Source organism: Siniperca chuatsi, linkage group LG13, assembly GCF_020085105.1.
Source record: "Siniperca chuatsi isolate FFG_IHB_CAS linkage group LG13, ASM2008510v1, whole genome shotgun sequence".
Taxonomy (NCBI): Eukaryota; Metazoa; Chordata; class Actinopteri; order Centrarchiformes; family Sinipercidae; genus Siniperca; species Siniperca chuatsi.
In genome coordinates, this window is record NC_058054.1 from 9,814,553 (window position 1) to 9,831,211 (window position 16,659).

At 45.3% G+C, this 16,659-nt stretch overlaps 1 protein-coding gene across 2 annotated transcripts in view; it reads left to right on the plus strand.

Annotated features, from left to right (window-relative positions):
• The window catches only part of skila (SKI-like proto-oncogene a), a 35,931-nt gene continuing 19,272 nt past the window's right edge, over positions 1-16,659 (plus strand). Inside the window, exons 1-2 of one of the 2 annotated variants that reach the window (XM_044221039.1) lie at positions 1-283; positions 2,640-3,921. In XM_044221039.1, the coding sequence (XP_044076974.1) occupies positions 2,800-3,921 (1,122 nt within the window). In that variant the 5' untranslated portion in view covers positions 1-283; positions 2,640-2,799. Of the gene's footprint in view, positions 284-1,896; positions 2,098-2,639; positions 3,922-16,659 lie in introns of those variants that run through there. The other variant, XM_044221040.1, reaches the window with a different exon arrangement.

A 16,659-nucleotide genomic window follows, 5' to 3' on the forward strand; every position in this document is an offset into this window, starting at 1 on the left:
TGCTGCTGCTGTCTGTCTGCAACTCTCTGCTCACATCTTTAATGCTGGAAGAAACAAATCTCTCCCAGGCTGTGCGAGACAGACAGACAGACGGACGAGAGACACCCCCGCATAGTTTCCGTCAGCCGGGTGACGTCTCCGCCTCTCAGCCTGTGTGCAGTGTGACGTTACGGGGCTGTAGTGGAACCTCTAGCTGCATCTTGTTGACGGTCCGCCACCGCCAGGCTTTTCCAGTACCGAGAGGACCACGGGCGAGAGAGGACGACCGACACACAGCGTTCAGGCAAGTGTTTAAACGATACAAAAAAAGAAAAGATGGAGCTTTTAAATCGACTTAAAAAAATAGGCTGCGGGGTTTTTATTTAATAGCGGATCCCAACTTGTGACGATTAACGGTTGAGTTTGAATTCCTGTGTTGAGCCGCAGCCGACGGAGGGGACGGGGGGCGAAGCTAACCTGCTTTAGCCTGCTGTGTCGCTCTCTATCTGGGAGTTAGCCTGCTGTAGTGTTAGCGCTTTCGGTTCTCTCTCACCGGCGTTATCGCTTTAATGCCCGGATAGCCTGCTTTAAATAGTCTAGCGGGGTATCTTTCTCCGTCGCAACGGACACTGCTGTTTTACCACTCTGTTTGGTGGGTGAGCCGAGGCAAGTTAGTCTGTTTTATTACCGCTCTCATTCCTGGTTGCGGATCGGGTTAAGTTAGACTGCCTGCGCTCTTTGAGAGCTGGGTTAGCCTGCTTCATGGTCGACTGTGCCGGGGTGAGCTGGGGGGTAACGTTAGCTAAGCTAGCTAGCTAGCGCAGTTAGTATTGAACGTTACCCGTTCAAAGACGAGATAGCTATTTCTCAATTGATTTCCAGACGAATGCGCATTTTCTTACGCTTTCACTTTACGTTTGCGTACATGTTTGTTACGAAGTCATCGTATTTACAACTCAAAACAATGTCACACACAAATAAGTAATATTTAATGTCTTGTTTCAAACTGTTTGACCGTTGGGTAGGCTAACATATCTACCTGTGTGTTTGACATACGGGCAAGCCGCGGTTGTAAGCCCCACCGTGCCCTCACCAAGTCGGTGTGTGCGCAACGCTCGACCGCGGTACCTTCCCAGACCAGACGGTAGTGTAGACAGTGACTGTCATTATCATCGCTGTCTGCATACCAGTGCCGTCGTGGCGAGCCAGCAGAGGAGGCGAGGTACAGTTTGCAGACTGGAGAGGAGGAGGGGGGGTAGCTGGGGATGGAGCAGCGTTATACGCGGTGTCCTTGCAGCAGCCAAAAAGGATACCAGAAGTGGGGGGTGACATTAAGACGTATGTCCTTTATAGCTATTAATGGCTGTGAGATTGTTTGAGAAATACCACCGCATTGTTATTTAATGAAGCAATGCGGGCGTTGTTATTTCTGACCGAAATATGCCGATCTGGTTGGAGGGTTTTAGCAGCCAAACCGGAGTCCCGAGCACACTGGGAAAGAAGCTGCCTCTGAACCTCATTTATTGGTCGCTGATTTGATTTTGCAGTGTTTTTTTTTTTTTCTTGAATCGGCCCACGGTGATATTTGCCATTAAAACGCCCACAAACATCAACCCTCTTAGGAATCGAGCTCGAGGTTCGCCGCAGCATTTCTGTCGGTGGAAAAAAAAAAAAAACAACCGATGGGATGCTGAAATTTGCATTAACTGTGGTCAATTAACCGAGTGTGCGTTTTTGCTGGTTTTGACAAGCCGAAATCTCCATTTAGTGTAGATTTAGAAATCAAATGTATTTCACGACAACATGAGAGCGCAGATCATACAGTAAATGTTGCATTTTCAAGCTGAATGAAGTGCGTTCAGTCTGTCGTCTCTTGGTGTCATACTGCAGCAGTAGCCATTATCATCTACATTGCGTTTTAAATTGGGGATACCAGCTAAGTGTTGTTTACCTTATTACAGTCGACTTAGTAATTCCGCAGTAAAGCCTGAGAGTAAAAAAGAGGGAAACACCGCTTTCCACACGGCTTTCAAGCTGTGAAAGGACTGGGACAAGGGGACGACTGCTGTTCACGCTTTTATCAATTGTTTTTCATGGAGTTGATGGGGTCAGCGTGGGGTAAGCAGACCTAGGGGAAGGCACAGTATGGTTGGGAAGGGCACTTTCATTTGCTAAGTGACATGTTTTTGACCATTGTATCAGCCTTACATTAACAATGTAATGGGAGAGGGGCAGGGTGGTGGAGAATTTCGCTTGGGTTGTCATGTCTGGTCAACTGGTTTCGCTTGTTAAAATTCTCACTTTGTGCTGGAAAGTTTGTTTCAAAACCTTTGTGAAAACCTCAATGCAAATTTCCCATGGGGTTCAATTACAAGGGCTGAAAAAGCCTGGTGTTTGTGTGAAGTATGGTAATGGCCATTTGGTTTAGTGGTCCATGCAAACAGTCATTGACCTCTTCAGCCCCCAGCCGGGACAGCGGCCATAAAGCATTTAAACTCCTTATGGATATTTCATGCCCCACATTTTTTTTAATGAGATAATTTTCAGTTTGTTTATACTTCTACAGGGAATGAATTGATTAGCTATAGTTTAGATAGTGAATTAATTATTTTTTCCACCTCTTCTCTGTTTTCTAAATTCCTGTTTTTTTTCATGCTCAGGAAGCGGATCAGAACATAGAGAACTTCCGTCACCATCATGCATGTGTCTAACTACCAGAAGATTTGCGTCATTTGAAAAGACTTAAGGAGAAAAAAAAGACTCATAGGAATACAAGAACTCAGTCAGCAGACAGAAACGACAATAACCCACTGCTTAGACATGGCCAGCACCCAGACCAGTTTGAAAACCCCTTTCAAAGACTTGACCTCATTCAAGGGCAGCATGAAACGGCTGTTCAGAGAGCGTCTGGAAGACGCGCCCATCAAGAAGCGAGTGATGGCGGAGATCAACCTGAAGCGTTGCAGCTTGGATTCCTTCCCCAAAACTCCCAAGGTGAAGAGGGAGCAGATGGAGGATCTGTGCCACGACTCTGACATGGATGTGGAGGGCCGGGCTGAACTGCATGTGGTGGGCTCTGCTAAAGCTCTGGACCTGAGCCCTGGGCTCAAACACACACTGGCACAGTTCACCCTCAGCAGCCAGAGCTCCCTCGGGGGCCCAGCTGCCTTCTCAGCCCGCACCGGCCACGAGCATTCCCCAGCTGGCATGCCCCCCTTGCCCTCCCCTCCTGTTCTGGGAGGGGGCCCGCTGCTGGTTCCCTGTGACAGCTCCACCGAACTCACCCACTCGCTGCTGGAAGGAGAGTCTATCTCCTGCTTCGTTGTTGGGGGAGAGAAGCGGCTTTGCCTGCCCCAGGTGCTCAACTCTGTGCTCCGCGACTTCTCGCTGCAGCAGATCAACACTGTGTGCGACGAGCTCTACGTCTACTGCTCACGTTGCGACGCTGAGCAGCTGCATATCCTTAAGGTGCTGGGCATTCTGCCGTTCAACGCACCTTCTTGTGGCCTCATTACATTGACGGATGCACAACGGTTGTGCAACGCACTGCTGCGTCCTGGGGCGGCCTTGCCTGCCGATCCCAGTGGTAAGCTGTCGACCCAGGGCCTGCTGAAAGAGAGCGAAGCCAGCTTCCAGGTGGAGCACCAGTGTCTGGGGAAGTGCCAGGGTCTCTTTGTGCCCCAGTTCTACACCCAGCCGGAGGCGCCCTGCATCCAGTGCGTTGAGTGCCAGTTGCTCTTTTCACCACAGAAGTTTGTCATGCATTCTCACAAGTCACCTGATAAGAGGACCTGCCACTGGGGCTTTGACTCAGCCAAGTGGCCCTGCTACCTGCAGCTTTCCAGGAAGTACCAAGGCACGCCCGATGAGCCAAAACTCAAGCAGCTCCTGGACGAGGTCAAAGAGAAGTTCCACTACAAGCTCAAAAGGTCGCTAGACAAAGTAAGTGCACTTCTAAATGATACCTGTGTCTTTGTGTGTCTTTGCTTGTTTGCATGCAATAAAACGTCATTATCAATTAAAACTGTGTTTTATTATGTTGGATGATGTGCTTTTAAAGTCTCCTAACTGCCTGTCTAGTTGGCACTTCCTATCTATAATGGTCCCATATTCTGAGTGTTCAGCAGGTTTGACTAGACTACCATACGGCTGGTGTTTTCTTAAACCAGAGTTGACCTAGTATAAGTGCGAGAGGCCTGGGACAGGTGGTGACATCTGCCTGGCCAGGTCTGATCAGATGAGGTTAGGCCAGCTGGCCCAGTTGAAAAGGAAGTGCATCATTTATCCCCTCGGGTCACCTGGAGGTCACTGGGAATGTCACTGAACAAAAGGCCAGTATAGGAGACTCAGGAAGAGCCTCTAACTCCTGCATTAAAACTACATGTCAGCAGTTTATTGCTAGCCCTTTTATCTGACTGTAATATAAAAATAATTTTCTAGTTTGCCCTAATTTGTCTTTTTGGATATTCCTACACAATTTGAGAAAATGGTGCTTCTTAAAATAAGAAAATGACTAGATGTAGTATAAGCCACAGTTCCAGGATTGGAACATAGACATCATTAGTGACACTTTTACCTCCAGGCAAACCTGAAAGTGAAATGGCTTCATTGCATTACCAGTAGTCACTGAAAGCCAGAATGCTGCAGAGTCTTCCAAATGATTTAGCCAATTCTCTTATTCTTGCTGTGTAAAAAAATCATGTCGATGCAGTATCCAGGCCACAAGGGCAGCAAGCCTATTGAAAAGTCAGCATTCAGTGGGGGGAAAAGCTCTAGATTGTTTCCCTGCCATTGACTGGTTTATGTCTCATGACCTCCCTCTGACCACAGTGGACTGCCCTTTTTGAATTGTTTTGTGGCTAAAGGTGGGGTTGTGCTTTTGTTTGTTTGGCGTGGTTTGTTCTCACTCAAATCCACCAGTTCAGATTGGATTTTTGGTTAAGTAAAAAAAAAAAAAAAACACTGAAAAATATTCTGGCTTTAACCAGAAAACACACATTTTGAACAGAAAGGGGCTCTACCACAACCTTCGCTGGCAAGATGTATTTGTGATAGCAAAGGCAGCAGGTTAAGTGAGAGACTGTGGAGTAGAAAGATTGCAGTGTGTATTAATAGTGTGTGCAGGTGTGAGTATTGTTTGTCTACCTGAGATAGGGAGATGCCTTGCCTTTTCTCTGTCTGGTCTAACTTGGTGTGTGAATGTGCCGGAAATACCTTCTGCTGTCTCGTCTAGCGTCCCGACTGCATTCCTGTATCGCCTCTTCCCAATTGTCCTCCTCCTCTTCCTCCGCCTTGGTTTAAGGTATGCATCTTGGAAGACGTAGACATTTTTTCTCAAAGGCACAGACACTTGAATACCACAAAGGAAACATGCGCAAACAGACCACAGACGCAACACACATGTACAAAAACATATGCTCAAGGTGAATGATGACTCCTACACTCTTAGGTGTGTGTGTGTGTGTGTGTTTATGTGTGTGACATTTCCAACCTCTGTGTGTAATGAACTGTGAACTGGAGGCTAGTATGACACATCATAGTCTCTCTCTGTCTCACACTTTGCGCCAGTTTCTCTGGAGCCTCTGTCTCACCACAGTTTCAGGTGCTGTCTTCTCTCTGTAGGGTGATTTCTCAGTCTATGCCCCCCCCCCCTTTTTTGTTGTTGTTGTTGTTGTTTCTTTAAAAAAAATCTAGACTATTTGACCTTGTTCTGTTATTTGTGAGGGTTTGGCTTGATCGGAAATTACGTTGAAATTTTATGGAAGAGCTAAGTTTGTTTAGCCAGAGACACACAGTCACAAATGGCCAAATTCCTGGAAAGACAGTTGCCTGTGAGTCTACAGGAAGCAGGTGATTTTGACATTAAAAGAGGATGACCCCCCTCCTCCACACCTAAGCGGATGTAAGGGTGTGCGAAAGGTCAGTGGGCAGAGAACAAGGTGACCTGCCAGTGTCCAGCTTCACTCGGTCAGGACACAGGGTTCCCGTCCAACCACTCTCTTTATATGTGTATGTATTTGTGTAATGAAAGTGTGTGTTTGACTGAAAAGGAAGTGAGGCAGACGGACATGTCTCTCACCCTGAACATCCTCCAGACTTGCAGTGTCCAGCTGCCTCCACTGCACTGGCTGTGTGACTCATACTTTCCACATCCCAGTGGATGTTAGTGGAAGGCCAGCCAGGCAGCTTATAGTTACACATGCTTTTTTAGAAAGATGGCTCGCCTCAGTGTGTTGGTCTAACCCCGACTGCAGACCCTTTTCCCAATGGCCCTTATTTACACACAGTGTCAATGTGCACTTTTACAAGTGGCTCATAGTTTTACCGGAGAGCTCTGGGACCTCTAAAAGAGAAGAGAGACAAACAAGGGAGCCTTCTGGAAGTTTTTTTCCCACCTTCTCCGATGGCTACTAGTCCCATATCCTGTCAGGAGTGTTTGGTTTGAGAAGGTGCAGTTAAAAACTCCAGGACTCACTCTCTATAAACGGTGCTTTGTGCCTGAATGCACTGCTACCCTGTCTACTGATCCCTGCTGTGTAAACAGTTTGCTAGACATACACCACCAACAGACAGCAACACGCTGAAGCCTTATATCAAGAGTTACTTTAGTATCTGACAGACAATGAGTACATTTTGCCATCAGGGGTGGTGACAGACATCTGTACTTTCCACTGAGACAAGATCATGTGTTGTCATTTTTATTGGGTGTTTTTTTTTTTCTGACAAGACAGGAAGTAACACAAACTCCCATTGATGATCATCATTTTTTTATTTGGGCTGTGTGTTTGCATGGTATGTCATCAGGCACTCTCTAGCAAAGTATTACAAAACATCTGAATGACAATCACCAGTAGTACTCACACTAGGTCAAGTTATTTTCTAACATACAAAAGATACACAAAGGTCATTTTTACAGTCTAAAATGTAAACTAATTTTATACAACTTTATAATATATTGTGGTGTCATTGATTTGATTTACCAGAATAATGAACTTTTCTTATTTTTTGTCTTAAGGTAGAAAAAATATGCTGTTTAAAAATAAGAAAAAATAGTATGGCCTGATATTTTAGACATATTTCCCCACCCTAGCGAGCATAACCTCATTCATAACCTCATGCCAGAACATAGTGAACATAGCTGTGTGTTGCTTGTCTGCCTCAGCCTTGTTTGTTGCGTTGTGTTGGCCCAGGGTCAGAAGTGTCAGACGTAGAGAACAGCCTTTCTCTGTCTGTCTCCCAGGCCAGGCTGACACAGTGGCTGCGGCACAGACGGCAGACAGCTGCATCTCTTTGGCTTCCTCTATTTGCTATTTGGAAACCAGTGACTTCATTACCGCAGACCAGTGCAGCTGCACTCTCTGGCTGTCTCCTGGGCTGTCTGCTCTGTTTGTCTGTCTGTCTGTCTGTCTGCTTGTCAGTCATTCTCTTGGGCTGTAACTAATTGGATTTTGGCAGGCATACTAATCATTCACTGTGCTGCCTTTGCTATCTCTTCCTCCTTCCTCTACCTCTCCCTCTATCTTGACATCCATCTTCAATTTTCCTTCTTCTCTTGGGTTCATGTCCTCACCCATCTTGACTTATGGCCTTCAGTCTGCTCTTCACTCTACCATCTTTCATTCACCATCATCCCTTTCTTCTAACCTAGACAGTTCTGCTGTTGCCCACATGTGTCTGTAAACAGTCAATACCCCCCAGGCCCCAATCAGCGGACAGTAACAAAATAAGCAGCCAAATGACCTGATAAGTCAATCATTACATAAGCAATAAGACCACTTGTGTGCGTCTGCAAGGCGGATGAGTGGAAAGCCAGTGGCTATTGATCAGGTCTCCGACCTTGATGGATGTGGCGAGTTGACGGGTGACACGGACACTGAATAGAGGAGGAGACGGACCAAGAGGGAGGCAGGAGGAAACGGAAGAAGAGTGAAATGAGGAGACTCAGTTACAGGGGCCACAGCTGCTGTTGCATAAGTTCCTGTCTGTGTTCAGACATGTGCACCAGTCTCCCAAGTTAACCTCACCTCTGCTTCTGCTGTCGCCTGCTTTAACATTTGTAACTCAGACAGGCTGTCAGACAGAAGTGGACACAAAAAGGGTATATGTGGTCAAAAAACATACCACCCCCAGGGGAGGCACTTGAGCAAATGAGGTAGGGGTGGAGAAGAGAAGTAAAGAGTAAGAAACGAAGAAGATGAGAGGGTAAGGCCAGGACAGGTGGATCTGACTGTCTCAGTCACAAACTGCTCTCATATTTGGTCGTCTTCCATGAAACAGGCAGTGTTTCCACAGCCGTTAGGTTGTTACAGGGGGCTTGGGCCCCAACTCTTCTTTCCCCAAGTTGAAAATTAACCTCCCCAAGACCTGAGCTGAACCACAAATGTAACCTGGAACAGCCCTCTTGGTTGGCCAATCACATGCCGGCTAGCTTGTGTTTCCTCAGCTAATACTCTCTTCTTTGCCCCCCGTCCCAAGACACCCATACACATGTTTCTTTCTATGCATTTTCCAAAGAACAATTATCCACTTATACTGAATACACAGCAGCTTCTTTGAATGTTTTCCCTATATGTAGGTGTGGGAGACTGTGTTCCCTGTGCACAACAGGCTGTGCCTTGGCCAGTGTTTGCTGCCTGTTATAAAGGGCTAAATGGGGCCCCGCAAGGCAGGAGGGGCTGAGCTGAGGGGCCTCTGGTATGTCACCATCAGGTCAGTGCCAGTATCACAGCTCCATAACAGCATTGCAGCTCACTGGAAGAACGCCAAAGTCGTTACTTCTCGGTCTTTTTCTTAAATAGATAAGAATCTTAGTTTCAGAACCAGCATTTGAAAATGGTCACAGGCCTCTGCCACAGTTCACTTTACCACTTGGATTTGTTGTACACCAGCTCACAGCTTATCCTGTGCACTACAACCCCACATTTAGAAATGTACCATTGGTTGGCTGGTAGCAACTTCCCACCCCAGCCGCAGCATCTTATTGTTGACTGTTTCCTTGGCTTGGACTCTTTTCCCACCTCACCACCAGAAGAAGATAATTGCTACTGTGGGACTGATGTGAGCTAGCCACAGCATCAGGCAGCAGAGATAGGTCAGTCGAGATACAGTGGAGTCTCTGCCACGTCTGCCAACAGTCTCATAGACTAAACAAACTGGCTAAGCCCCTCCCAGCCAAATATCCTGCGGGCTTTAAGAGTCCTGTACTGACAGTGTGTTTGCATGTTCACTGTGCTCTGGCCCTCCCCCCTCAGGGCGTCAGACCAGTTTGTTTCTTCTAAAGAAAATGAGAGCGAGAACAAGTGAAAGAGGGGTATATAATGGGCTACGAGTTCAAACAAGACTGTAAGAAGAGAAAGCGGCTTGGATCGTAACACGTCTGACTAGCTTGCCTGGGTTGTATTGCATGAGACCGGAATAATGAGGAGTGGTATTAATTAATCGATGTGTTGATGAGAAGCTTAACTGTCCACTGTCTGGTCTCCCTGGGAGACTGTCAGATGAGCAGGTTGTGTGTGCGTTGGGGGCAGGGAGTCGTAGGCGAGGGAGGTATACTGTAAAAGGGCTGTGAGAGACTGCCAGCCTGTGCGTGTTGTGTGCAAGCAGAGAGAGCACGTTTGCATTTGAAAGACTCTTCTGTGCCGCCTTCCCGGTGGGAACAGTGATTAATGAAGATATAAATGGAGAGACCCAGAGACGGCGCTTTCCATAGGAGCACCATATACACAGCAGACGCACACACATACACACCATATAGGCACTTAGACTCCTTCTCTCATGTTTTTTTTCCCCACCACCACAGTCTCCCAGACAGGGAGATAAACACAGGATATCAAAGGCGTGTCATGATTCCCTCTGGGCTGCCATCCGGCACATCCACAACACATTAAGCCAGCCACTGTACTGATCAATTATGCATGTTGCAAACAGAGAAATCAGGGGGAAATAGTCAGCCTGTACGATTAAAGGAATCCCCATCTCTCCACTTTGCCAGTAATTTATTTTGTGTGTTTGGTAATGGCTTGTCATTTCCATATGGAAGCGATTCTGCTTGGGTTGTTTGTTTAGGTGTCCACGTTTTTAAAATCAGACATTTGATTTGCCATCAAATAATGGCAAATTTTTGCCATTATTTTATAGGAAGCTAGCTAAAGAGACAGGAAATAGACAGGAGAGAGAGAGAGGGGGAATGACATGCCACAAATCAAACCCGGGCCACTGCAGTAAGCCTTGTTCATGGGGCACGCGCTGTACCAGGTTAGCTACTGGGATGCCCCAGGTATCCACGTTTTTTTAATCAAACAGCCCCCATGTGCTTAATTGCACACAACAATGGCAGCCAAGTTAAGTACTGCTGTGGCCCATGCTAGTTTTGACCTTCATCCTACGCACCAGATTAAAGCAAATAAGCACAGCAAACCACTGTGAGATGCAAATGTGCCAAGCTTGGATAGGTGATTGCTTGCCCTGTAAGTTCTTTATTTTGCAGCCTCACCTTTGCACCACTAACATCAAACACCCTCCAACTGTTCCTTTCCCTTACACTGCTGGCAGCTTCTATAACCTGTAAATCCTTATCTCACCAGGGGCCTGACTGCTGTTGCTCAGGGCAATGCTGTAAAGTTAGCAACTGGGAAACAGACTGCATTAGTGAAGGTGATACAAGTGACATTTTGTGGTTTGCCCAGGCTTCCATCCCTTTCTGCATCTGCCTTGCCAAATGCTGATGTGTTTATCTCACCTCTATTCCCATCTGCAGGGATACCACTCATGAGAATCATCTGTCTCCTTGATATTTCTTAGGGCAGACACGCACATGCAAACATCTAGTCTTCTTTGCCTCATCCCTCAGGGGTCCATACCAGCTCATCAAGATTCTGTAAATAGAAGACTGTTTCCCTCTGGATCCTCAACAGTCCCACTGCACCTCTTTACAGCATAAACTAAATAGTAGACAATCCTCAAGGTCGTTGACCTCCAGATGCAATTAATCACCTAATAGCTTTCAAAAAACGGATATTGTGTATTTTTATTTGAGTGTACTTCAGCTGTGGAAGCTCAGTTAAGGGTTGCATACGTTGAGACTGGTGAGTGCACTTAAGCATCCTTGCATGCAAGCTAATAGTCAAGTCCTCCTTAACTGTCCCCAGGCAACTGAGTGGTGTGTGCATTTGTGTGCGACTCTTGTCGAGCACGTGGCGCCGATTCTCGTTGTTTGCGTGTCCAACTCTTTTTTTTCTGGCTTCGCTGTTGCTCGTATTAAAACAGCCTTGCTGCTTGGCCCACATGGAGCCTTATTGCCCTTGACTTTATCCTTTGAAGAGTGAAGCATTGCCTTTGTAGTTTACAGTCTGGCTACATTTTAACCAGTTCCTATGACAAGTACACTTTGTTATGCCAGACATTTTCTTTGTCATCACTGTCAAGATGTACCGGCTGAGACACATCCTGATTCCAGATGAGGCCATATGTACAGTAGTTCTTTAGAAGCCTGACTCATGTTGAGGGAAGAAATCTAGCCTCCAGCCAAATGATGGTAAATTTCTGTCAGCTGCTTTGACAGACAACCAAGCAGCCTTATTTTCTATTTTTTAAAGCAAGTGTGCCTCTTAAAAGAAAGAAAATGAGTGTTGAAATTTTAAATTCAAAAGTCAAACTTTTTGTCCTTGTGTCATCAGAGGTGAATGACAGAAAGCCAGACTGTGACTTGACCCTCACGTCAGCTTTGAACATGTCAACATGATGACATCTCTTATTTGAGAGATGATACACACAGTAGCACGGGATACTGTGCAGATGACACAGTCCACAGTCCCTGATTAAAGGAAGTCTAAGGGTCAAACACAGCCAGAAACACAACCACTTCCTCCCGTCACCACGTCAACCCTATCCTGCAGTGTGAGTCATGGTGTTCCATCAGTGCTGCAGTCTGCTCTCCACTCATCAGCGTCACTGTGGAGCCAGGACAAAGATTTATCACCGTCCCGCTCTCTCACACAGTCTGTTTGATCTAGGCCCAGGTGTGTTCACTTAGAGCTCTGACTCAACCATAATGACATTTACCAAACCCAGCCACGCTTTCCTTCGGCTGTTGTCAAGCCTGCCTCAGACAGTGACTGTTTTAATGAAGGAAGTCTGGTGATCAAGTGTGTGGATTGTGGGTTCACCTGTCACGGGTTTTGGTGTATTAATATCAGTACAAGCAGGATGGAAATGAACAGCCACCTCCAGCCAAATGCTGGCAGATTTCTGTGAGTAGGTTTTGAACCTGAAGTTCATCTTTTAATAATTTAAGATTTTTCCAAATTAAAAGTAAATGCATCTAGTAAATTTTGTAGTCCACAAGCCATTGTGAAAGTAGAGAGAATGGTCTTCAGAGATTGGTTTTGAAAACCAAATCTTGTGACAGAGAGAAAGAGAGAGAAGAGGGAGAGTCATGGTAGCTGATGGATTTGCATTACGGGAGCTGTTTGTGTGTGGGAGAGACTGCCTCGAGCCCGAGGAGCCTGGACAGCAAAGCCAAGCTGCCCATGCAGAGGCGAGCAGTAGAGGCTTCAAACAAGCTCCTGCATGTAATATGGATGAGACAGGAGCTCCCTGCAGAACAGGACCCAGGGCGTTTTTGGATTTAACTGTCTCTCTTTCCATGTGTCTGTGATAGATTTTACCCTTCGGGGCATTTTGGCCAGGTAGAGATTTTCTCTTTGTAGGGCTGTGACTGTATGATGGGTCAGAGAGAGTTGCCCTCTCTCTTTCTCCACCCTTCCCTCCTTCTTTCTCCATCCTCTCCACCCCTCTGGCCTTGTTGCAGACAGTGACGACCAACCAAGCATTGACATTTACTGCAGTATTCCACATTACAGCAGAGCAGCCTCCTGTGCTGATGAAGAAGTAAACAAACCACTGATCGATATATGACCGCATACTAGGGCCAGTAAAGAAGGGGTTTTAGTCAGGGGCAACTCCAACTCTTGCATTAAAACATTTAAACTTCTCATCTAAACACTCACTTATTTAACTGTGAAGCCCATTTTTCTTAATTCTTGTGCTACATCTCTAAAAACAAGAAAGAAACAAGACAAGTTTTATTTCCACCTTTCACCAAGAGACATTAGCTAATTTTAGTGTCTCATTGCTTTAAGACTAGTCTTTAAATGGCAATAAGGCCATATTATGATGAGGTTATTATTGCTGGGTAATATAAAATACATTTAGCTACTGAATGGCTGTTAGAAGCAGGCTTCAGCATATATTTTGAGGCATTTTAATGAATGCTGTGTAATTTTTTGCCAAGACAAAGGGTTGGGCAGTGTCTCCATTTTGTGTTTTCTCTCTGTAGTGATAGCAGTGCATTGCTGGCTTGCTGACAGCCTCTCTCGGCTTTCAGTCTGCTTAGCAACACTCGTCCTCTCTGTAGCTCTCTCACTCCCCTCTGTCTCCAAGCACTCTGAGTTGTTTCATCCCTTCGAATAGTGAGCTGAGTTCCCTTTATATAAAAAAAAAAAAAAAAAAACAGGCTGCTGAGTTGTGTTTTGGTGGTGGCAGTGTGTGTGTGTGTGTGTTTCTCTCCCTAATTGTGGATTGGAACCAATAACCTACCTCCAAACAGTGTCCCAAGGCAGTGAGAGACTTTTTCTTTCGTTTTTGGTAAAACACACACACACACACACACACACATATTGGCCTAGATGAAGCTCAGTGCTCAAATGATGAGTACAGTCATCTGCAGACAAGACAAGAGCCCACTGGCCTCATTCTCAGTCGATGCATCCTCCTGGGATATTGAACAGTGTCTACTTGTGTCTGTGTGCGTATTTGTTCACGACAGTTGTGCTTGCAGTAAACTACGTCATCCTCCTCCATTGCTGTTTGATGGAGCTGTTGGTGGATGGGATCTCTGTTAACTTGCATGTGCATCTCTGTGTGTGTGCGTGTGTCTGTCTCCTGGCCTGGTTTACTCACATAGGTGAGCCCTGACCGCTTTGGTAATTAACGCTCGGGGGGGCACTGGGGAAGGAAAGTAGAGCACACACACACTGAGCTGCTGTGCTGGAGACGGTAAGCTGCACATGTATATGCAGCTAGTATGCTCTCTTGCACATGGATAACTTTTAAATGCCCTTCACTGACTCAAACGCAATGTCTGCACTACTTACCGTTATAGCCTGCATTTGAGTATTGTTTCATCATTGCTACTAGGGCTCCAACAAAGATTATATCTAGCATTGCTGATCAATTAATCATATAGTATATGACACACTTCCTTCTGAAGTTTCCGGAGTTCAAAGTAATGTCTCAAAATTGCTTATTTTGTCAGACTAACAATTAAAAATGAAATGATTTTTACTTTTTGTACTTGAATGGGGAAAGCAATTTTTTTCTAATTGATAAATGACTTAAATGATTAATGATCAGAGTTGTCATGGAATAATTTTCTGTCGACCAGCTAATTGATCATCACTAATCATCTCTATGATAATTATGGCAACTAGAGGCATAATGTTACTCTATCATGTAGCCATAGTAGCATTTTAAAATGAGGTTAGACAGCTGAGTGAAAATTACTTGGCTGGGACAACAAATGTGGAAGGACTTTGTCAAGGTTTTTATAGAGCTAAAACAATTAGGCTAGTCAATTAATTGATCGACAGAAAATTAGTCTGCAACAATTTTGATAGTTGATTAATCTTTTAATTCATTTATTAAGCAAAATGCCAAAGAATTATCCCGTTCTAGCTTCTCAAATGTGGATATTTGCTGTTTTTCTTAGTTTTTTATGTTATGTTTAATTAATGTTTTGGGTTTTGGACAAAACAAGGTATCTGGAGACATCATGCTGAGCTCTATGAAATCTTGATGGACATTTTTTTTCCCCATTTTCTGACATTTTACAGACCAAACAATTAGTTAACACAAATAATTGTCAGTTGCAGTTCTAGTATTTTTCTTTCACTACTTTAATATATACTGTGTCATGGATACTGTCTGTCTGTCTGTCTGTCTGTCTGTCTGTCTGTCTGTGTGTGTGTGTGTGTGTGTGTGTGTGTGTGTGTGTGACGTGGGGGCGGTGGGGGTTACCTATGCCTGCCTAGTGTATTCCAGTCAGACAATTTGTCCATTCATGAGGTAATGTTATTACATCCCTCCTCATGTACTGCTGTGAATATAGACTGGAAGCCGCCGCCTGGGATTTGACTGTGAAACATGGGAAACGGAGGAGGGAGAGAGCGAGAGGGTGATGAATAGAAAATTGATCGAGAGAGCTTAAAGAGACGTCTTTTTATGTGAAGGATCATAGAGAAATACTGTAGCTGGTTTCCAAATTTAACTCCTGTCCACCTACTGAAGCTAAAGTAGGTGGACAGTAGATGTTGCATTGATTAGGGGGAGATTCCTCACAATCACTTTAATAACTCGCTTCATTTTCTCCCATGGACTCCTGTTAACTGTTTCCCCGTAGGGTCCCATTGGCTGTGGCTGTCAAGGCTGTGCGATGTGTGGATTGTAAAATGGCTGACTGTAGCTGTGGAGGAAAACACTTTGGCAGGGAGGGGAAAGGCTGCGTGTGTGTGTTTGACGTGCGTGTGATGACTGTCTAGACAGAGTGCCCATGTAGTGCAAAAATGTGCCCAAGGCCTGAAGCCAAAGCCATTCGGGAATGAACCTGTTCTTATCTGCCTGTGTGTGTGTGTGTGTGTGTGCGTGCGTGTGCGTGCGTGTGCGTGACTCTGGCATGACTAGTCTGGCTGATGCTTATCAGTGTGCTTGTCTGGTTCTGTTCTCTCTTTGTGTTTGGAAAGAGGGAGGAACAGGTGTGTGTGTGTGTGTCTGGGGGAAGGCACAAACAGGCAGACAGTCACATGTTGTCTGTTTGTCTCTTCATCTGTCTTGGCAGTTTTTCTTTCCTGTTTACCTCTGTCACCTGTTTGTCTAACCGTCCACCTGTCAGACCTGTCCTCACCTGTGCCCTGCTCTGTTTTATTACTGCTTAGCCTATCTCTTTGTCCAAGGCTGAAGTGAAATAAAAATAAGTTGAGTAATCTTCTCAGCACATACAGGAAGAAATACAAGTTTCTTCCTCTAAGCACTAAGTAAAGGGTCAAACACTTTGAGCAGTGAGGCAAGAAAACATTATTGTTGGCTCTTGGCTTGAAGTGATGAAGGAATATGCCGTTTTTGTGGCAACTATACTTGACTTTATTCCATTATATTCAAGTATAACTGAAGACTTAAGCATTCACAGCAGATAACTAGTCAATAACTAAAACATGTAGACTCTGAAACAAATCCCAGTCATCTCATTTCACTGTGCTGAGTTAATTAGAGAGCCTCTACCAAAAAAAGTGTATTCCTTTAAATGCCCCACTTTGCTGCCTAGTTCCCTTGTGGGCTGTTATTGATTTGGCTGCTGAAACAAAGTGTGGCTCCCAGTCCATGGATAAATGGCTTATTGGATTAAGACCTCCATACAAAGGCCTCTAGTGTCTATGTGTTTGGGGGAAAGGTGGGACCACCAGTGCACTGGACCCCTATAAAACACAATAAAACTAGATCCCAAAGACAGATGCAAATTTTACACATAAGATCTTCACTGCAAGCAAAAGGCTGGATCAACATTTGGGGACATTTTGAGGAAAAAATGACTTTAGATGAGTTTAAAGTGAAGACAAGAGACATGAATGA